This window comes from Malaclemys terrapin, chromosome 2 (genome assembly GCF_027887155.1).
Source record: "Malaclemys terrapin pileata isolate rMalTer1 chromosome 2, rMalTer1.hap1, whole genome shotgun sequence".
NCBI lineage: Eukaryota > Metazoa > Chordata > Testudines > Emydidae > Malaclemys > Malaclemys terrapin.
In genome coordinates this window covers 63,413,166-63,437,072 of record NC_071506.1, presented here as the reverse complement: position 1 = coordinate 63,437,072, position 23,907 = coordinate 63,413,166, and the positions used below count along the sequence as shown (strand labels likewise).

Sequence of the window (23,907 nt, the reverse complement as noted above, 5' to 3'; positions counted from 1 at the left end):
GCCTCCTCGCCTACTTTTGCAGGTTCTGCACATACTGCAGGATACTGTACGAGGTGTTTACAATGCTCACAACAGCAGCGGTGAGCTCCATGCTTGCCGTGGTATGGCGTCTGAAGGAGAGCAGGAAAGCAGAGTTGCAGTGGAAGTGGTGGATGACAACTGATGCCACGAGAATAGATATTTATACAGAATGACGAGAGGACCTGTGAGGTGGATTCATGACACCAGGAGAGCAGAGCTGCAGCGAAAGAGGTGGAGGACAACGGGTAGCACCGCGCACATTTCCTGAGGAGGAACATACATACCTGGGAGCCCATGACAGACAACATGGAGAAATTCACTATTGAGGCAAGAGCAGGATAGCAGAATTGCAGCGGAAGCAGTGGAGGATGATGGGTAGCACCGCACACATTTCCCGAGGAAGAACACATGTACCTGGGAGCCCATGACAGACAATATGGAGAAATTCGCTATCGAGGCAATAGCAGCAGAGTAGGGTTGCAGCAGAAGCGATGTATGATGATGGTTAGCAGTCCTACTGCACCGTCTGCTGACAGCAGCACCCAGGACACAACAGCGGCAGTGTCGGTGAGCTGAGCTGAGAGTGCTGTGCGCTTGCCGTGGTATGGCGTCTGCATGGAAAAAAGGCGCAAAACCATGTCTGCCGCTTTCACGGAAGGAGGGGATACTGACGACATGTACCCAAAACCATCCGCAACAATGTTTTTGCCCCATCAGGCATTGGGAGCTTAACCCAGAATTCCAATGGGTGGTGGAGACTGCGGGAACTGTGGGATAGCTACCCACAGTGCACTGCTCCATAAGTCGATGCTAGCCACAGTAGTGAGGACGCACTCTGCCAACTCAATGTGCTTAGTGTGAACATATGCAATTGACTGTATAAAATCAATTTCTAAAAATCGACTTCTATAAAATCGACCTAATTTTGTAGTGTAGACATACCCTTGGTGTCACCCCTACATTGAAAGGAGAACCAGGTGCTTATACTCCACCTATCACTATGGTATTTGAGCACTTTTCCTAAATACCGGGATCAAGATGGAACCTTTATTCTACGTACCCCTAAACTTTGGGAAAGTTCAGAGCCTGGTTTTAGTTTGTGTCTAAGACACTTGTGTAGTCAATATAAACCACTGACACTTTTATTCAGTATGTGCCTTGAGGATGTTGCACAATGGGGTTAAATTTTGCTTTCCTTAATCAAATGACCAATTGATTACTTATTTGAGTAACGTGAGCATTACATGGCTCTCACTTTTTTCTTTATTTTGTTCCTTCATTAATATAAAACTATCCTTAGCACTTTATTTAAAAAAACACACACACAATTTTAATAAATTTAAAGCAGCATTTCAAACCATGGTAAACATGTCGCAGTCCCATAATTAATTTTCTGGTAATCTTAATTATTTTATGATTATTATAAACATTTAATCCATCAATAAAGTAATAATTCAGATGTTGGTAACAAATCTTAAATAAGTCACTATTATCTCTTTGAGGAATTAAAAGCCTGTCTGTAAAATGTATTTTAATTCTTGGGTATACAAAAGGACTATATATTTCAACAGGGAGTATTAATCAGGTATTTTTCCAACCTCACAGAAATGTAGGTTTCTCCCGAAGCAAGGCTCAACAATCATTGGTAATAGTTAGTAGACAACAATGGCAACAGTAGACCAAAGGATGTTGGTGATTAGTGACTGGAACATGCCACATCTGCTATAACGATCAGGGAAGAGATCTTGGAGTCATCATGGATAGTTCTCTGAAGACGTCCACGCAGTCTGCAGCAGCAGTCAAAAAAGCAAACAGGATGTTAGGAATCATTCAAAAAGGGATGGAGAATAAGATGGAGAATATCTTATTGCCCTTATATAAATCCATGGTATGCCCACATCTTGAATACTGCATACAGATGTGGTCTCCTCATCTCAAAAAAGACATACTGGCATTAGAAAATGTTCAGAGAAGGGCAACTAAAATGATTAGGGTTTGGAACGGGTCCCATATGAGGAGTGATTAAAGAAGCTAGGACTTTTCAGCTTGGAAAAGAGGAGACTAAGGGGGGATATGATAGAGGTATATAAAATCAGGAGTGGTGTGGGGAAAGTGAATAAGGAAAAGTTATTTACTTGTTCCCATAATATAAGAACTAGGGTCACCAAATGAAATTAATGGGCATCAGGCTTAAAACAAATAAAAGGAAGTTCTTCACACAGCGTACAGTCAAGCTGTTGAACTCCTTGCCTGAGGAGGCTGTGAAGGCTAGGACTATAACAGGATTTAAAAGAGAACTAGACAAATTCATGGAGATTAAGTCCATTAATAGCTATTAGCCAGGACGGGTAAGGAATGGTGTCCCTAGCCTCTGTTTGTCAGAGGGTGGAGATGGATGGCAGGAGAGAGATCACTTGATCATTACCTGTAAAAAGCAAGAGAGAGTCCTGTGGCACCTTTAAGACTAACAGATGTATTGGAGCATAAGTTTTCTTGGGTGACGCATGCGTCTGACGAAGTGGGTATTCACCCACAAAAGCTTATGCTCCAATACGTCTGTTAGTCTTAAAGGTGCCACAGGACTCTCTCTTGCTTTTTACAGATCCAGACTAACACGGCTACCCCTCTGATACTTGATCATTACCTGTTAGGTTCACTCCCTCTGGGGCACCTGGCATTGGCCTCTGTCGGTAGACAGGATACTGGGCTGGATGGACCTTTGGTCTGACCAGTATGGCTGTTCTTATGTTCTTATGTAGATCTTTCAGCGTGGTGCAGAAGTATGGACTTTTACTCCTGTAGGGAACCCATTCATCCTGCAACCCTTACATCCCCATAGCAAGACTTTCCCAGAGGAATGGTTATTCATCCTTGTCGTTTCATGGAGGCATCTCCTTCTTTGCAGCACTCTGATTCCCTTTACCAAGTGAAACTATTCATGTGGCCAAGCCTTTTTCCTAGGGGTCTTTCCCAGCTCCTACAGGGGAACCTGTGACTGTATAATCCGCCTGGCTGGAGCGGCACCTCCGCTATCCCTGGCTGCACTTTAGTGCTGGGGGGGGAGGTGAGGAGAGTTGGAATCGCTGATGTTCCTGCAATCCCCAGCATAACTCCATAGGGATATGACCACCTTCAACTAACCCTGTTCACCCAACCTTTGAGGGAGTCCTGCAGGAACAAGACTCTGGACCAAATTCTGCCCTCAATTACACCCAGGCAGCAACCCAGGGTGTTCGTTGGAAAGGAGGTTATTTAGACCAATATCCGAGCTCAGTTACACCTCTGCAGGTTTCCCCCCCAATCCGACGAGGTATGAGGCTCAAGTTAAACTTCCCTTCCTTAGTGAGAATGGCGGTGGGATGCATTTCAGAGCAGGGTTTTACTAACCCGGGCTGCTGAGATGCTTGCACGCTCCTTCTTTTCCGAGGGATAGAAACAGCTGCGAGATGATTGTGCTCTTTAAAATCCGAAGCAGCCAGAGGCACCCGCCGAACCGTGTGATCGATGCCTGAGTGCCAGCCCACGGCAGCCCGATCAAGTCCTGCTAGCCCCTTCTGGTATCCACGCATTCTGCCCACGCGTCTCCCTTTGCCCTCCACAGCCACACCAATGCACTCCCAGCACACGTGCTTTCGGGCAGCATTGGCGCCCTTCCCCACTGCCCCCGGGGTCTCCCAGTGCTAGTACGGACCAGTGAACAATGGAGCCAGGCTCCCCCCAGCCTATCCTTTCTCTCCCCGGCCCCAGCTGTGAAAACTGGGGAAGAGGTGTGGGTGTGGTCGAGTGCAAGCCCCACCCAGCAGCAAAGCGTCATCGCCTCCCCCCCCCCACACTTCTCTCCAGCCAGCCCCCCTCGCCGAGCCACCCGAGTCCCTTGAACTTTCCCTGGGAGACTCGCACCAAGCACTAGCGCCCGGAAAGCGGCACCCCGGAGCCTGCTCAGCAGCAGCCTCCCGCCCACGCTCCCTCAGCCATTCACCCCCCACGGCCTCTCTCCAGTCACACAGCCCACGGCGTCCCGCCATCTCACTACAGCCCCCCCACCCCGGAGCCGCCCCCTCAGCCCTCCTCTCCCCGCCCGCCTCCCCCCCCACCATTATCCCAGCCCCCAAACACCCCCCCGCCCGCTTCCCCCAGCGCAAACTCCCTCTGCCCGCCCCCAGCCACACCGCTCCCCTCCGCACACGCCGTCCCCGACCCGCGACCACCGAGAGCCGCAGCAGCTTGGGGCTGGCCAGAGCCCGCCCGCCGCCGGATGCTCCGCTTGCCCGGCTGGCGCTGAGCTCTGCCGGCTCCTGCCCGCCACAAAGGAGGGAAGAATCCCGAGGAAGCGACGCGACTCCCGCGGGGAAGGAGCCGGGCAGCGGGTCTGTCCGGATGCGGTGAGCGCCGCGTCGCCTCCTGTGCTGCCTTAGCGGAAGGAAGGAGAGAGAGAGAAGCAGGGATCGGGCACCATGGGCTGCTGCACCGGGCGCTGCACGCTGATCTTCCTCTGCGCGCTGCAGCTGGTGAGTGACTGACCCGCGCTCCGCACCCTGGGGCACTGCCAGCGTGGGGCTGACGGTCCCGTGCACGCTGCAACTGGCGGGATTCCCCTCCCCAGCACTCCCAGGGCACTGCCAGCTCCTCCGCTGGGGCTGATGGTCCCGTGCACGCTGCAGCTGGCGGGATGACCAAGCCGTTCCTCTCTCGGGCTCCCTGCATGCAGGTCTCACCCATCCGGCACGGCCAGCTGCTCTAGGCTGTTGCGGTGCAGGGGCTCATTGCGCTCGTCTCTGCACGGCTCTGGTGAGTGCTGACTAACCGGGCACCTCTCAGTGAGTGACCCATCCCCACCTGATCACCCGCTCTCACCCGGGGAGCACAGCTAACTCTTGCGCCCTGGGGTTAAGTTTTGTATTTTTCTGTTAAAACAAATTCGTTTGGTTCGAAATCTGTTCGTTTTGGAGGGATTTGCTCCCATCCCAGGACCAGGCTCTGTTTAACGTTGCCCAGTTTCTCTTTCGGGTCTCTAGGGGGTTGCTACAGCTTTTCTATGCCTGCCAAGTCTCATGTGTTTGAAGGGATTCTCAATCCATTTCCAGTCTCTCTCTTCCTCAACACCCCGTTTCCCAACCTCCCCAACCAATCTGTTTGAACTAGATTTTAAAATTCTCACTCAGATTTCTTTGGAAATCACACCCATGCACATTGTCTCAGATTGACAGCCTTGTGTTAAAATCACTTCATGATCAGTATAAGATCAGGGTGTTCAGGTGGCATTGGGGTTCGCTGATGCCAATATGTGTGTGCGATATGAGGTCAAAGCGACTGAGAGACTAAGTTGTATATGATAGCCTAGCACAAGAATGACACTTTTAGGACATGTTTGTTGGGACCTGTCATTCGGCTCTGCTATTTATTTTCTAAGTCACTTCCTTGAGGTCAGGAGCCACCAATCTTCTTTTGTGTCAGATCTATTGTGGAATGTGCAAAAATCTCTTTCTGCTTAAAAAGGCAAAATCTGCACATCCTTCTGGGTATTTGCTCTGAAGTGTTTTATTTCAATTACATACACCTGGATATATAATTGATACAATTGAAAATGTATCTTGTTTTCTTTGTGTATTAAAGTTGGCATATTTGTTTCAAAGAAGTGTTGTCAGAACAGAACTATACTGAGCAATAACAATTTCTTGTATGGCTCATTAGCTGAGTGATAAAATAATGCTCTTCCTTTAACAGTCAGTCTCTAATCCCATGAGAATTTAAAAAGATTTTTTTTCTTTTCTACTGATTCAGAGTAATCTTTTTTGCCACATGAGCTTTCTTTTGATGAGCGTGGGTTCTTCAGTCAGTGGATGTGCAAGTGTATGTGTAAAGTAAAACTATCCGGTGATTACAGAATATGATCATTTGGCAGTCTTCCTCGCTTCCTGCTAAAACCTCTAGAAAAGGCTTCTGTTTCATGAGAAATATTAATGTACTGTTAAACACAACATATTCAATACTTCACTTTAAGAACATCATTCATTTTCAAAGTATTAGTCAAATCCTCAGCTGGTGCAAATTGGTTCATTAGTACTGTCTCCTATTCAGATATTCTTAAATACCATGGGGAGGGTGCAGTGTTAAAACCTGAATAAAATAGACTAACAAAAGAGGAAAGGATTTAATGTATTCATAATCTGTACTTTTAATATTAACAAATCTTTGTTTATAAAGCTGTGGTCTTGATCCCCTGCACTTGTTTTACACTGCTGTAACCTATTGACTACGATGGAGTTATTTTTGATTTACACTGATGTATGTGAGAGGAGAATCGGGTGCTTCATCTTTAAAAATATAACACTAACACAGTTATGAAGGTTATAGTAACAGTATTTACTATTCTGTAAGATTACTTGGAGGCTATAAAAACTGAAGAAGTAAAGTATGAATAGCCATCATAATATGTAGAGTACTGCAGATAAAATCTTTCAGAAAAGGTATCATGTTTTATAACACACCCATCAAATGATCTAACAACTTTCAAACTGTAGACTTTTAATATGTAGATTTTTCTACTGTACTTGCCTGTTTTATAAAAATGCATACATTAGATACAGTCTAGTATAACATCCATAGGTTTTAGTGACTGATCAATCCATGTCTAGCCAAATGCTTTTAGTGTAATTTATTTTCATTAAAAACAAAAAAATAAAAACTGCAGTATAAATATGTGTTAGACCTAAGATTTAATCTAGTAGACATAAACTCGAGCCAAGGTACTCACAATGATCTCAGTGGTGGTGGTGTTGAATTTATGCTTGTAGGAATTGTCACCACAGGGGATTTTAGATCTGTTTCTAACATCACAGAGGTCATGAGTATAAAGCATGCCCAACAAAACTGCATCCCCAGACATTACTATCATTAAGAGAGATTTATTTTACCTTGAATCCATTTATGGAGAGGTGAAAGACATATTACTGACTGTGGACTATGTTTAGATTAAGTGCTACAGAAGCCAAAGTACTTGTTTTGCTAATTTGTAGCAATCCAAAAACAAATGATTTCTACCAGTTGAGAAAACTTTAGAAAAATAGAAAGATGGCAATGCTTTAAAAAATAAAGTGGTGAATTTCCACACAAGAAACAGTTCACCCTCTCAATAACAGTCTTGTCAGACCACACCAAAGGAAACAAAAATAGATCAATAGAAAGGGATTATGTGAACAATTCAAGCCTTTATTTGATTAAGAACTGTATAGACACCACCTGAAAAGTCAGTCAAAAATCTTCATGAAAATACTTAACTTGCAATTCTCTTTGTTTGTTTGTGATGTGGATTGTGCCACTCACATCTCCTTGGTGATTGCCAATAAAACTCATATTTCAGAAATATTACCCAACACAGCAGTGGTTCTCAACCAGGGGTCCAGGACTCCCTGGGGGCCCACAAGCAGGTTTCAGGGTGTCCGTCAAACAGGGCTAGAATTAGACTTATTTGGGTCTAAGCTGAAGCCCCACCACATGGGGCTGAAGCCTGGTGACCCAAGCCCCGCCCCCCCGGGGCTGAAGTCAAAGCCTGAGCAACTTAGCTTCACAGGGCCCATTGTGGCATGGGGCCCTGGGCAACTCCTGCTTGCTATCCCCTAATGCTGGCCCTGGCTCTTATATGCAGAAAAACAGTAGTTGTGGGCCAGGGAGTTTTTATTGCATGTTGGGGTTGCCTCAGAAAGAAAAAGGTTGAGAAACCTTGCAACACAGGACATTTCTATTATTGTGTAGATGTACTGATGTTTGGAATTGGAAGTCTTTCTATACAAATGATATTATCATTATCCCTAAGTGGAATGTCCATCACACTCTCACAATCCTTGGCCATGGAGGGTCTCATATTTGATTTTAGTTAGTTGCTCAAAATTAGACCTTTGGACTAGAGCCTGATTTTCCACTCTGTTACACAAATTTGATACCAGGGGGATTTCATTAAAGTAAATGGAGTCACGCCAGTGTAAAACTGGTGTAAGATAGTGGAGGATCAGGCCCACAATCTCTTTTAGGATTCCATTCTAACTGCCTCTAAAAGTGCTGGCCACATTTGTGATGTGTGCTGGCTTCTCAGCAGTTTTACTGGTTCCCTCACAACTTTTCCCCTTCATATCTATTTGACCCTTTTACTTTTGCTCATTATGCTTGTCTATAGAAAAATGCTCTTGGGAAGAGAACCACAGTCATTGAATGACTGTGGTGGTGGTGAAGGGTCTATATGCCATCCTTTCTCTAATGGTAAAATACTATAATTGAATCACAGAATATCAGGGTTAGAAGGGACCCCCTGCTCAAAGCAGGACCAATCCCCAACTAAATCATCCCAGCCAGGGCTTTGTCAAGTTTGAGCTTAAAAACCTCTAAGGAAGGAAATTCCGCCACCTCCCTAGGTAACCCATTCCACTGCTTCACCACCCTCCTAGTAAAAAAGATTTTCCTAATATCCAACCTAAATCTCCCCCACTGCAACTTGAGACCATTACTCCTTGTTCTGTCACCTTGTGCCACTGAGAACAGTCTCTAGATCCATCCTCTTTGGAACCCCCTTTCAGGTGGTTGAAAGCAGCTATCAAATCCTCCCTCATTCTTCTCTTCTGCAGACTAAATAATCCCAGTTCCCTCAGCCTCTTCTCATAAGTCATGTGCTCCAGCCCCCTAATCATTTTTATTGCCCTCTGCTGGACTTTTTCCAATTTTTCCACATCCTTCTTGTAGTGTGGGGCCCAAAACTGGACACAGTACTCTAGATCAGGCCTCACCAATGCCGAATAGAGGCAATGCTCCTACTTATACAGTCCAAAATGCCATTAGGCTTCTTGGCAACAACGGCACACTGTTGACTCATATCCAGCTTCTCGTCCACTGTAACCCCCAGGTCCTTTTCTGCAGAACTGCTGCCTAGCCACTTGGTCCCTAGTCTGTAACAGTGTATAGGATTCTTCCATCCTAAGTGCAGGACTCTGCACTTGTCCTTGTTGAACCTCATCAGATTTATTTTGGCCCAATCCTATCATTTGTCTAGGTCCCTCTGTATCCTGTCCCTACCCTCCAGCATATCTACCACTCCTCCCAGTTTAGTGTCATCTGCAAACTTGCTGAGGGTGCAATCCACACCATCCTCCAGATCATTAATGAAGATATTGATCAAAACCGGCCCCAGGACCGACCCTTGGTTCACTCTGCTTGATACTGGCTGCCAACTAGACATGAAGCCATTGATCACTACCCATTGAGCCCGATGATCTAGCCAGCTTTCTATTCACTTTATAGTCCATTCATCCAGCCCATACTTCTTTAACTTGCTGGCAAGAATACTGCGGGAGACTGTATCAAAAGCATTGCTAAAGTCAATGAATAACATGTCCACTGCTTTCCCCTCATCCACAGAGCCAGTTATCTCGGCATAGAAGGAAATTAGGTTAGTCAGGCATGACTTACCCTTGGTGAATCCATGCTGACTGTTCCTGATCACTTTCCTCTCCTCTAAGTGTATCAGAATTGATTCCTTGAGGACCTGCTCCATGATTTTTCCAGGGACTTAGGTGAGGCTGACTGGCCTGTAGTTCCCCAGATCCTCCTCCTTCAGTTTTTTAAAGATGGGCACTACATTAGCCTTTTTCCAGTCATCTGGAACCTCCCCCGATTGCCATGAGTTTTCAAAGATAATGGCCAATGGCTCTGCAATCACATCCACCAACTCCTTTAGCTTGTCCAGCTTTTCTAAATAGTCCTGAATCACTTTTTTCTCCTCAAAGGACTAGTCACCAACTCCCCATGCTGTGCTGCCCAGTGCAGTAGTCAGGGAACTGACCTTGTTCGTGAAGACAGAGGCAAAAAAAGCATTGAGTACATTAGCTTTTTCCACATCCTCTGTCACTAGGTTGCCTCCCTCATTCAGTAAGGGGCCCACACTTTCCTTGACCACCTTCTTGTTGCTAACCTACCCGAAGAAACCCTTCTTGTTACTCTTAACATCCCTTGCTAGCTGCAACTCCAAGTCTCATTTGGCCTTCCTGATTTCACTTCTGCATGCCTGAGCAATATTTTTATACTCCTTCCTGGTCATGTGTCAATCTTCCACTTCTTGTAAGTTTCTTTTTTGTGTTTAAGATCAGCAAGGATTTCACTGTTAAGTCAAGCTGGTCACCTGCCATATTTACTATTCTTTCTACACATCAGGATGGTTTGTTCCTGCAACCTCAATAATGATTCTTTAAAATACAGCCAGCTCTCCTGGACTCCTTTCCCCTTCACGTTATTTTCTCAGGGGATCCTGCCCATCGGTTCCTTGAGGGAGTCCAAGTCTGCTTTTCTAAAGTCCAGGGTCCGTATTCTGCTGCTCTCCTTTCTTCCTTGTGTCAGGATCCTGAACTTGACCATCTCATGGTCACTGCCTCCCAGGTTCCCATCCACTTTTGCTTCCCCTACTAATTCTTCCCGGTTTTTGAGCAGCAGGTCAAGAAGAGCTCTGCCCCTAGTTGGTTCCTCCAGCACTTGCATCAGGAAATTGTCCCCTGCACTTTCCAAAAACTTCCTTGATTGTCTGTGCATTGCTGTATTGCTCTCCCAGCAGATATCGGGGTGATTGAAGTCCTCCATGAGAGCCAAGGCCTGTGATCTAGTAACTTCTATTAGTTGCCAGAAGAAAGCCTCGTCTACCTCATCCCCCTGGTCTGGTGGTCTATAGCAGACTCCCACCATGACATCACCCTTGTTGCTCACACTTCTAAACTTAATCCAGAGACTATGGCTTACTATCTTCAAGAAGAATTGTTTGAAACATGGAGTGGTGTGTGTATGTGAGATTTCAGTAGAAAATATTTTTAAAATGTCATATTATTTTCATTTCTACATTTTGATCTACAAAAATGTATATGCCAAACTGCCCACATAACCTTACAGATTTGGTACTGAATATAGTTTAGTCTTAAGTACAATAGACTCTCAATACAATGCACACTAGTGAACACTCCAAAGGCATTTCATGTCTTATGGTTTCATATAAATGTACATTTCTTAAAATGTAAATCTGCATAAATATGTATAATACAAGGTGTCACAGGGCAAGTGCACCCCGTCTCTTCTTGAGACAAAGTGCGGGTAATGATGGCCCCGCGGCTGAGTCTGTACAACCATCCCTTGTCTTGGGATAGCTTGGTCTGGGGTTAAAAGTCAATATGGCTGCCCTCTCTCAGGGCTGTGTGACCTAGCGGTCAGTCAATAGGGCTGCCTGGTTCAGCAGGGCTGCATGGCCCAATGGCCAGAGTCAGTCCAACTGCCCTCTCTCAGGGCTGCAAGGCCCAAGGCCAGAGTCAACATAATGCCCCTCTTCAGTAGGGTTGTTTGGTCTGGTGGCCAGTCAGGGGAGTGGGCTGCCACCTTGGGTGGGGGTGTGTGGCAACTGGGTAGGGAGACCCGGGTCCTCCAGGTCCCAGCTCAGGGCCCTGACAGTGGCAAGTATGTTCGCCACTGGGTCAGCAGGGAATCCTCCTGAAACACGCTGACACCAATGCCTAGTCCTCCTGAGCTACTTCCTACCCTTTCTCTTGTGTAGTGGTCCTGGTGTCTCAGAAGTCCATAGTCTCCTTGGCCTCTGCAACTCTGACACTCCTTGGGCATCTGCAGGAGCTGGGGCATTCGCCTGGGTCTCAGCATCTCTGGCTACGCTACCGCCATCTGTTGCTTCAGCAGCTCCCGGGCTGGAGCTTGCAGCGTGCGTCCTCCCTCTTCAGTGGTCAGCCCTGAATGAGCTGAGCTGCACCCTTCTATACCCCAGCTGGAGCATGCCCATCAGGGCCAAGGGGACATGGACAATGTGGAGCAAGTGTCCCCCATCGCACAAGGGTTCTGGAAATAACCTCAAATTAAATAGGGCATTATTAGGCCCTGATTCAGGAAGGCACTTAAGCACAAGCTTTCCTGAATTGGGTCATCTTACAGTCTTGGAGGCTGCCCCAGTATTTGCTCAAGCAAAACTCTCTTTGAAGAACCCGGAGTAAGGAGAGCAATTTTGAGGACTTGACTTTACACTGTGATCTTAATAAGTCTAGCATTGTAATATGTCATTTCAGAAGATGTCATACCGGGAGCTCTAAGATGTATATATCCTCCTAATGTGTGCATAGCAGGAGTTATGTACATGTATCAAGAGAATATATCATAATGATATATATTAATCTTTGAGTATGTGCTGTAACTCTCATTAGCATCATCAGGAATCACATATGTTGACCTTTTCTATACAAGATAAGTCAATAGCCTTATTATAGAAACTGCCAGCAATGTTGTAAATGCTAGTGTAGCCACCAGGTTATGAAACACTGCAAAATAAAAATGTTCAGAAAATAAAGCAAATAAAAAAATACTAATAAATTCTGGAAGGGGTAAATTGGCAAAGAATTAGATAGAGTTAGCTGTGTGAATCCAATTGTAGTTAATGTGTCACAGCTAAAGCCCTATGCGGCCTTGAAAATGTATCTCTAAGAAATTTACATTTAATTTTGTTTTAAACATTACATTAGGTGTGTGTGCCGGTCGGGCAAGGATGTTGGTAGGCAAGAATTATATAGCTATGTAAACACAACAAAAGTGTTAATAATAAGTCATGGCTCAGATTTTCAAACAATGCAGAGAAGATTAATGGAAGGTGTATGGCTGACACCCCATCACAGTTTTGAAAATCTCAGCCTATGATTTAATCTATAGGTGTTGGTGCTCTGTGTTCATTTAAAGCCCTTGATTTAAAAGTACAACATTATATGGTGCAGCTGGTATAAAATAGTTATTTTCTACTTGCCATATTACTCTCAAATCAATTTCAGTGTTAGTTTAGCACAAGTTTAGATAATTGTAATGAAAATGTGACTATGTATTAATATTTGCCAACTAAGTGATTATTTGGTAAGTGCATTTGGTCATCTTAAAATAATTCTTCTCTTGATATGCAGGAGATTTATGCTTGTAAGTCCCATTAATGCTAATTGGAGTAACGTGTGTAAATCCTTGCACTTTGAGATGAGACTGTATCCATTAGACTAAAAGATAATACTTCACCATTGATTAGTATGCATAATACCATTTCGATAGCGGTGCTGGCAAATGAAACATAACACATGGTGTAATAATTTACATTTTTTCATCTCATTTGAGTATACTTTACAAAGCAGGAAATTATAACTACTGTTAAAACACACTTTTTGTAACCTTCTGATTTTGGCTCTATGCACTCTTATGTTAGAACAGATGTATAACATTTATATACCAGCATAAGGACTTGAGTGATGTGATGAATTAAAGAAAGTAAACCCTTTGAACTGTTAAATTGCTGCACCATTTGATGCTGGTAAAAGAATCACCAGTCCATTGATCTGGAGATGAAGCATCTGTCCATGGGTAAAGCAGGAGGTTGAGAATGTATATTTTATATTAGTGGGGCAGGGAAGGGCGTGGTTCCTAGCACTGACAAATGTACTGACTGCAAGAACCAGAAAGTATGTTGTTTTTAGTAATGGAAGAAGGTGTAAGGTAACATTGGTAAATTTGCTCTCGCATCTCATATGGGTTCTACAAAATGAAGTCCTACTCTTTTGGCTGTTCCTGACAGACTGACTCCTTTTTAAGGCCCTGATCCTGTAAAGATTTATATACATGCTTAAAAGAGCTGGGTGGGAACTGGTTTTTTGTTTAGCAGGAAAAGCTGTGATTTCAATTTATTTTTAAATTCCAAAACAGAATAAAACCAACATTTTTTGAAATTTCCTGTGAAATTAAATTCTGAAAAAAAAAAAATATTGTTTCAGGTTGATTGAAATGTTTCGTTTAGATAAAATCAAAATGTTTTTCTCTGAGTTTGACTTATTAAAAATGTATATTATGTAACATTAAAACAAATTAAAATTAAAAGTAATTTCAAAATGGAAAATCAAAGCTTTAAGTTCTGAAGAGTTGTTTTGACCTTATCAAAGTGCTTTTTTCCCAATTTTTCCTTTAAATGAAATTTTGTCAATCAACACGTTTCTACAAAACATTTAGCTTTCAAGAAATTAAAATCTTCCAATGGAAAAATATTCTGTCAAATTTCTGACTAGATCTTATGCTTAACTTCAAGCATGTGAGCAATCCTATTTAGTTCAGAGAGGTACTCATGCTCAAAGTTATGTGTACATATAAATCTTTAGAGGTGGGGGCCCAAATCATCAGTTAGAATCATGCTTCTGTAACTTGCCAGTCATCAGGGACATAAATATTCCTCCCTCCTAAAAATAATGCGTAAAATTTGCATTTTGAGTGTATTGTACATACATTCAATAATCACAACATCCCTGTGAGATATTAATATACATATTTCCAAATGTCCTACTATGTTAGTTTCTGAGCACACTGCAAAATAATAATAATAAATTAACCTCCAGAATGAAAAGTACTTTTATTTAAATCTAATTTATTTTAGATACTAGTGGTTGGTGGTTGATTTTCAGGAGATTTGTGTTGAGTATCATATAATGTAGTTGTTTGGGGAAACATGAGCCGAAAGAGCTGTAACATCCTCTGGAGCAGGATGGTTTTAGTGTCAGGCTGACATTGGGTGAAAGTGAGTTCCATAAACAAATGCCTTTTTACAGATGACAAAAATGAGGCAGCATACCAGGAACTAAGCCTTAGAGTAGCTACAGCTAGCAAGGTGGTAAGAACTGTGGGATATGGCCCCAGAAACCACAGCACCAGACGCATATCAACACAAAGCCAAGATGGATGCACCTGCCTGTATATGGGATAGAAATGAAGTGTGCACACCAAAGTTGTGTGTATGCTTACAGTTGAGCTTGAAAAGAGCAAGCTCACATGTAAGTACATGGACCCAGATACAAATTCAGCATACACATACCCTTAGAGTGGGTAGGGACTAAATTTTCAAATATGCTCATGTTTGGGGGGATGCCTTCTCAAACTGAGAGAGAGCTCTCTTACAAAACTGCCTCTATGTGACTTTCCAAAAGTCACACAGCAAGTCAGGGTACATAGTGACAAAGCAGGAAAGGCCAAGCTCCCAGTCTCAGGTTCAGTCCACCATAGCACGCTACTCCTTTCCTTTTCATTATAGGTTCATGATGCACAGAGGCTGCTGTGTAGAATCATGATTATTTTTACATCTATGAGATGAAAGAGTTAAGATTTAAACATCTAGTCTAGATTGTGGGTGGAAGCAGAAGTTAATTAATTGAAAGTGAGTTATGTAGGTATCTCTAATGGCCATATGATCTAGCATTTTCTGGGAATATAACAATAGGATACCAGTACCTGCTGCACATCTGCTGCTGTCCCAAACAACAGATTCTTGAGATTGAGATACTGTGGTTTACAGAGGTTCCCCCTCATAAAAATCATTGAAATTCAAAACAGGAATTATGTTGTTACATCTAAATTAGAGTCTGGCTCAGGATGCAGAACTTGGATGTGGATATGTATATTAGGATCAGGACAGGCTTTGTGTTCTCCACTCTGATCAGGGCCGGGATTGACTAGATGATGTCCAGTTGCTGATTTTGTGAGGTAATGGTACAAAATAGAAAAAACCCCAACCTTTGAGATTAGGTGTCAGAAATCTTTAAATATCATCCTGCAAAGAGATTTCAGCCACATCTGCACCAGAACCAGCTCATAGGTTCCTTTTTACTTTTGGGTCTGACCTGGTACCAAACTGTAATGGCAGGTTCAGATATGAGATTTGAAATCAGAAGTCTACTACCTTTATATTTTTAATCTGCACTTTGGGTTTTGGCTCATCTCTAATCTACATATTACTTCCTTACATAAATAAGTTAAACTTTAATTGATTACATATGTAAATAAGGAATAGAACAGGTCACAAAGTTCTTATAACCTGATCTCGCACTGTAGAAGACCATATCACTTTTGCAACTGACTTTAATAGGAGCAGGATCAAGCATTGGTGCAGATATTGATAGGCATCTTGCTCAGGTGCAATATAAACAGCCATGGATTCTTCATTAAGAGGTGTGACTGGGTCTGCCAGATCTTCTCTGCTTGCTGAGGAGGCATCAGCACACTGACATTCCCTGCCTAAGGAAAATCCACTCAGGCTAGGTGAGCATCAAGAAAGTCTGCCAGAGGCCTAGAAGGGTCAGGAGGAAATACTGAACCAGCAGGCCAGTTAGGAAGGCTTGCCTGCTTTTGCTTAGGGGCAGGGCCAGGTGAGACTGGGACAGGGGAGGTGTTTCTCAGTGCTAAGCACTTGCATTTGAAGGGTTTTTCCTCTTTGTTTAAAGTAGTGGCTCTCAAACTTTTGTATTGGTGACCCTTTTCACACAGCAAGCTTCTGCGTGTGCCCCCCCTTATAAACTAAAAACATACTTTTTATATTTAACACGATTATAAATGCTGGAGGCGAAGTGGGGTTTAGGGGTGGACGCTGACAGCTTGCGACCTCCACGTAATAATCTCGTGACCCCCTGAGGGGGCACAATCCCCAGTTTGAAAACCCCTGCTTTAAAAGCACAGACAGCTGAATACTGAATTGCTATTTTATTACGTGATTGTTTAGAGCAGTGGTCTCCAAACTTTTTATGTTGCACACCCCCCTTACCTGTAACATAATCTATCTGTGCCTCCCCTGGGAGCGGGGCTGGGAGCCAGGAGCAGAGCAAGGGCTGGGGCCAGGAGTGGAGTCATGGCCGGGAGCAGGGCTGCAAGCCAGGTCACATTTGGGGACTGAGGCTGAGGCTGGGCTGCGGTCGGGGCTGGGAGCCAAAGCCGGGGCCTAGGCTGAGGGCTGGGGCCGGAGCCAGAGCAGAGTTGGGGGCAGAGTGGAACTCGATGGCGTTCCTTCCCTGCCCCTTGTGAGGGCTGGCCTGGGCCCTACTGCAGTCCCTACACCCGAACATTCCTCCCCACAGTTTGGGGACCACTGGTTTAGAGACTGATGCCAATATTATGGCACAGACTGCCCTCCCCCAAGCAGATATCCAAACCTTACAAACTAAGGTGGGGAGGACCATGTGTGGCCCTAAAGAGGGTGATATTGGGCAGCCCCGCCTCCCACAGGAGGACATTTAAAGAATTCAGTAATTTAGATTACATTGAGGGTGTAAGAAGTCCTTAGAATCTTTTAAAAACTGCTAGTTTCATGCTGTGGAAATGAATCTGAAATGGGAATGGTAATTTTCGGCCTTCAGACATCTCTCTCTCTATCAAATTTCACTGCTAAATTTACAAAAGAATAGCAATTATCTGGGGGTAATTTTGCCTTCTTGTTTTTATTCCGCGAACACTATGTTAAATCTTGTATAGGTGCATTTGTATTAAAACCAGCTAAAGTTAATTCACTCAATTTTACACTGATTTACTAAACTAGACTGCAACCACTTTGGGGCAGGGAATCTTTCTTTATCTGTACTGCAAAATGTGATGCACATCTATGGCTATAGATAAGTAATATATAGTAATAACAATAAGGGACTTCATGGTTCAGGAGACTAGTAATAGGATGAAGAGTCTTTCATCTTTAGGTCACTAATTGAAATTCAGTGCAGGTTATTTGCTGCTGAAAGTCATTTTGGCCTCTCTGTAATGAGTGTTTCAATACAATGTCCATATTAAAAAAAAAAACAGTTTCATATTAGCACTAATTGGCAGCCTGGCTGATGTGGTAGTACTAGTCTCAGCAAAAGGCTATGGTGTCATGAAGACCAAAGCACTCTTTTATCCTAGTGGTTCCCACAGGCCATTGTTCAGGAATATCAACAGGGTGCTGTGATGAAGTTTGCATTACTTTTGCCTGTGTTGTACCTGGTTTGTAATACAGAACTTTATTTTCTAGGGCTCTCAATCTGGCACCTTTCATAAGCAATGCATTAAGTTTAACACCCACCTACCCCAAAACAAACAAGCAAGCAAACAAACCAAACACACACACAAAATAAACGGCATGGATTATTACCTAGATTTCAGTTTTGTTAAGCAAGAGCCCCTTCCCTTCCTTACCCTTGTCCCCCACTTTTTATTTGAAAGACTTTGACTTGGAAACCAAATTCAGGCAACAGGAAATATTCAGCACTTGGGAAATACTTACTTTAGAATCTTGAAAGTTTTTCTGAATCACATCACATAAAACTGTCTCCCTTCATCTATCAAGTGAGACTAACGCATACCTTTCCAAAGGTTTAGGTTTATGTGATGTTACTTTCAGTGTGGACTGCACTTCCCTGACAAATCAGTACCAGTGGCACTATCACAATCTTTAGTGTGATTATGGTCTTTTTTTCCTTTGTGTGATCAATGAAATCTTTGTGATTGCACTATAAATCTGTGCCTTTTGGCAGGTTTGTAGGCAGTAGTAAGCTGCGATAAATCTTTGATCTCTGGAACGTACAGAGTGCTTAAGACCATGGTAACAAAAAGGTAGTAAAAGATTTTATTTTGATTTTTCATTTTTTATTATATTCCCCTATTGTCTTCTTCCTGCACATGGATCCATGCCTTGTGCATTACCTTTCCTTGGCTCAATGGGCTGGTAGACTGGTATTTTCAATGGTGTATCTGGTGATTTTGGACCAGATTTTATGAGTTGCTGAATGCTCTACACTCCCACTGAAGTCCCAGAAAATCATTCTTATGGGTCTAGCGCTTTTACAATGATAGGCCCAAGGAAAAAGAACAATAAAACCTTTCTAAACAGTAAAGGCACACAAACATAATATTCAGAAAAGTTGGTTTTCTGCTTGGATTTGAAACAAACAGTGACTACCAGACAAATGTCCCTGATAGAAAGTTCCAATAAAAAAAAAGTTAAATGTGAAAAATTGTGAAATGCAAAAGAATGAGGAAAGGAGACCAACTAGTTGTGCTTAAGGGTAATATTCTTTTTAAAAAGATCATACTAGAGGATTCACATGAAGGAAGTTGAGACAAAGGCACAACTTTATTTGATCAAGAGAATCAGAAATTGTGAACATAGAGGAGTTCTTATAGGCATGGAAATATATGTACAATTAAGTGTCATCATTGTAGAAGGTAGCTGATAGTAATCAGGAAGGAAGACTAGATAGAAAAGAACATATACCTGAGAACTGGAACTTATGAAACTTTTCAGTGGAGAGTTTTGACACACAGAGGAGAAGCCACCACTACAGATGCCAGCCACAACCAGGCCCATATTTTTAAATGGATTTTTATTCAGAATGAAGCCGTGGAATATATCGGCTTTTATATTATGCCTCATTTTCTAAAAATGGGATTCTGTTAACATTTAGTGTAAATATCACACTTTTGCACCTTCCCAGGAAGGCATGCATAGAAAATTAAAGTTAAAAAATGCAATTTTTGCTGCTCCAAGAAAACCCCTAAAGCCGAGCAATAACATAAATTATACTACAGAAATAATATCACAGAAATGTACAGACTTTATCAAGGCTTGGTAGAATTAAATGTGTATTTTTTAAAAATAAGTTGAATGGATAGTATCAACATTTATTTTTAAACACAGATATTTTTATGTATTTACATTTTTATAGTAGTGGAAAACTGTGTGTGTGGGGAGTTCAGACAATTATTTAATAGCAATGGATACTCAGATTCAAAAAGTTAGTTTTATAAATGTTAAAGCACAAATTGTCAACATCGCATGTCAAAATATACAGAATAGATATCCTTCAGGCAATAAATCACACCTGTTTTTATTATTCATTTGTTAGTCCATTTGTAACAAGCTTACTACAAAAGTCTAAATCACTGGATTTTGATTCTAATAAGTTCTCAGGCATCATTTTTTCTTATTTTGCCTATCTCCAAATTTCAATTATCATCAATGGAAATATTTTGTCATGGGTTTGTGTGTATGCAGTGACATTGACATTTACTGATATTTATTGATGACAATGTAATCCATCCAAGCCTAGCTTTATCCTACCCACCCTCTCAATGCAACCTAAATAGCCTTTTTTTGTGGGGGAGGAGGGCTATTTATTCTTACTGCTAAAAGCTTCCTGTACCTTTTTCCTGCACAGTGAACTGAAAAGTTTTATTATTTAATATTTATTATTTTTCCTGAATTAGGTAGACACTGTCAAGGTAGGAGTGTTTAGAGGATTTTAACTGTGTCAGAAGCCTTGCTACTCCCACAGACTATCTGAATTATTTACATCATGGAAATCTCCAAAGTGTTCTAACCCAGACTAACCCACTTTACTCTCAGAACACTGAGGAGCAGAGTCCTCATTCAAGTCCACTGAACTACTGAAGACTAATTGACTTCTCTGTGACCATCTATTCATTTTTAGGGTGCCCTTCACTATAATATGCACATCCAATAACAAGTGCATAGATTCTTCCCCATTCCCCATAAATGGCCCAAATCTCACAGTCTAGCCTAGAACCCTTCTGCTTCTCTTTTCCCTGAGACTAGTGCTTGGCTCTGAATGCTCCTCCCACCTACCCCTTGTCAAGTTCCAGGCCCTGTTCTCTTTCCCTCCCTTTGGCTTCAGACCCTTTCCACAGCTCTCAAGACAAGATTATTGGTTGCTATTAACAGCTGCTAATCACCCAGCTGATCGGCGGCTCTCTGCATTCCCCCTGCTATTCCTGCTCACAGTTCCCTTATTCCAGCTGAAGAGCTGTCCCATCATCACACTGTTTTCTTCTGCAAGTGTCTCCTACTTGAAAATTATGTAGCATACTAAGAGTTAATGTAGGGCTTGGTGATAATGATAAAGGAATTGGTAGGTACATGCAATAGAACAATGAATACCGTGTATAGCTTTAACATACCTTTTAAATTTTAATCACAAATGAAGATTAAAATTCCTGTGGCTTTAAAAAAAACCCCAAAATCCAACAATCCAAAAACTGAGAATGGAGCACTACATCCTGGTTGAGAACCAGGATAGGTTTTCAGAATGTCAGGCCTAGGATTCCACTTGTGAATTTCCCTATCTTCTCTTCTATAAAGTAAAGCACAGGTACATAGGAAACCCCTTTAATAATGCTGCAATACACATCAAATAATGTTTCTTGGTCTCTGGGTAAAAAAAGAGGGTGTGTAGCGCTGGGTTGCAATTTGCTATGGTTTACATCTGCTATAATCCCACGGAAGTTAGTGGTATTGTGCGCAGTCTAATTTAAGGACAATATATGAATTTGGCTCCTCATATATTGTAGGCACCAGCACACTGAAAAGGGGGAGTGATTTTGTTTCAGAAAAACTAGAACATAAATATGATAGATAATGACTAATGCTGGATGAACGAACTAATAATGTAACTTTCTATAATGCCATTCTCACAGTGGCTCTTTCAACAGAGTAGTGAAATGGAATTGAAAGAGTTTCTCCGTCAAAAACTGCATTTGTGATGAGACTTTGTAAATAAAAATGAAAGTATTCTAAATTTAAATGTCATCATCACAAATGACTTGAAGTGTATTGAAGTATTTTAAATTTAGTCATGGATGTCTTGAATGGCTTTAAGTTGTATTATTAATGTATAATTTAATCATAGTGATTTGATGAAAGCTGGAGCTGATTCTGTTGTGTTAGAAGTAACCACAAAGTGCCAAACTCAGTTTAAATTGGATTAATATGATCAAACCCTTAGACATCAAGGCATCCAACAACTCCAGTTATTTCATAACATAGCTCTGCACATCTCTGGATCAAAGTCTGATTCTGTGTTTCCCTAGCCTACTGAGCTTGGATGACCTGCATCATGGACATGAGAGTTCCATGGCACAAGAGTTCTAGTGACCGTAACTTTTCTTGGTTGCTTAAGTGAATTAAAGATCAAATGGAAGAATCAGGGGAAAGCTGAGGTGAAATAATTTCATCTCATTTTTGTATCACTGAAAGTTTCTACGAACAGGATACAGTTTTTTTTATGCACAGGCTGTATATGATGTTCACTTACATTAAAAGTTGAAGACCGGTTTTCTGCAGGCTTTGGGAACTCTAAAACTGTCAAGGTTAATCTCAGATTTGATTTAAAACCAAAGTTTCTAGGCCTTTTCTCTGTGTAGATAACCATGCAAATGAAAATTGATCCGTATGGTTGAAAGCTTGTCACTGATCTTATCTATAGATTCACAGTTCCTCTAAGTTTCATAAAGTTCCTGTGTGACCAGTGAAACCCAGTGCCACCAGTCCCTCAGTTTTTGAGAGAATTAAAGACCAAGTTGAAAAAGCTGAAGGACGTGCCACACATACACTGTGAGGGCCACCACAGGTTTCCTCCAAGATGATTCATTTGCTGCGCAGCCAGTGTAACTTCTGATCACAAGAGAGTGTTGTTTACTTTTTAAAAATCATTTGCATTATAGTACAACTAAGAGAGCTTTTGTGCTAGGCTCTGTACATACACATGGTAAGAGACAGACTCTGCCCCAAAGAGCTTACAGTCTAACACAGGACACACAAGGTGGGTCAGAGGAAGCACAGAGACATTAAGTAACTTGCTTGAGTTCACATGCAAAGTCTGGGAGCTGAACTCAAGTCTCTCTAGTACAAGCAAAAAGAAGAATAGGAGTACTTGTGGCACCTTAGAGACTAACAAATTTATTAGAGAATAAGCTTTCGTGGACTACAGCCCACTTCTTCGGATGCATATAGAAGAAGTGGGCTGTAGTCCACGAAAGCTTATGCTCTAATAAATTTGTTAGTCTCTAAGGTGCCACAAGTACTCCTGTTCTTCTTTTTGCGGATACAGACTAACACGGCTGTTACTCTGAATCTAGTACAAGCAGTTAGCCTCAGAGCCATTTTATTTCTCTGTGTGCTTATATTTGTGTGTTCAACTACCGTAAATTGGGGGTCTGACCCACATGTGAGTATAGGGCAAACAGTTAATTTTTGTGTGTGTACTCATGGTACTTGGGAGTGCAAATGTGCATATGCAAAAATATGCATGGGTTTTTAATTACTTAATGTTTGTAAGGTGATATATACATACACACACAGACACACGCGTCTGTTAATATTTCACTGCAATATGTAACAAAGCCCTAGCATGAGGTCAATTTTAGTGGCCTCCACACACCCAATGTATTTGGAAAATTACCCTCTTATAAACTTTTCCACATGTTGACAGATCTGAGTAGATCCCAGCACAAGTTGCTGTACTCCACTTCTCCTGCAGCAGGAGGCTGGTGCTGACCAAAACATCCTCCTCACCCCCTTGCTAAAGAATGATTTTGTCTGAGGATGCCCATGCCACAAAGAATCTTCATGCCAGACGTGTTCATGGGGGAGAGTCCTCACAGAAGACAGGAGTCGGTTATTTTTTGTGGGTCATGATGTGTGGATGAATGAAAAGTTTTCACTGCAAAAATGCTAAAGTTAACTCTCCACAATGTAGAGTGGGGACCATTTAAAGAGAATGAAGAATTGCTCCTCCTCCCCCACAAAGGATGGATTTGTATAATCCATCTTTGACTGTATAAAAAGAACTTGGATCTTCATGGTACAGTTTGGTATATTACCTCCTTCAGCCTATCTGATTGCTTTAGTTTTTGATAACTGGAATTAAGATGTTACAGAACTCTTATTGCAATAACCGAAAGAAATTCTACCCTCTTAGCAGATGGGCCTTTGATTTTTGCACATGCTCTTTTTCCAAGTGACAAAAGCACATCTGAAAGTGAATCCGAGACTGGTAATATCCAAGGCAGACCATTCATAAGCAATAGTTTTCCCTCTCAGAGACAAAGCCATACATTATTTTTATTGTCTAAGGGGATAGTCTCCCTTGGCCTTAGAGTGTATGAAATATCAGTGGCCTAAATGCCTGATTCTGTAAGGTGCTAAGCACCTCCTTAAAAGTACTGAGTAGCCTCAGTTCCCATTGAGAACAGCGGGAATTAAGGGTACAT

At 42.3% G+C, this 23,907-nt stretch overlaps 1 protein-coding gene across 3 annotated transcripts in view; it reads left to right on the top strand.

Moving 5' to 3' along the window:
• Window positions 1-4,237: 4,237 nt before the first annotated feature.
• Window positions 4,238-23,907, top strand: part of NKAIN3 (sodium/potassium transporting ATPase interacting 3) — a 512,187-nt gene continuing 492,517 nt past the window's right edge. For all 3 annotated transcript variants that reach the window (XM_054021124.1, XM_054021123.1, XM_054021122.1), the window contains exon 1: window positions 4,238-4,529. In XM_054021124.1, coding sequence (XP_053877099.1) covers window positions 4,476-4,529 — 54 coding nt within the window. In that variant the 5' untranslated portion in view covers window positions 4,238-4,475. The remainder of the gene's footprint in view (window positions 4,530-23,907) is intronic.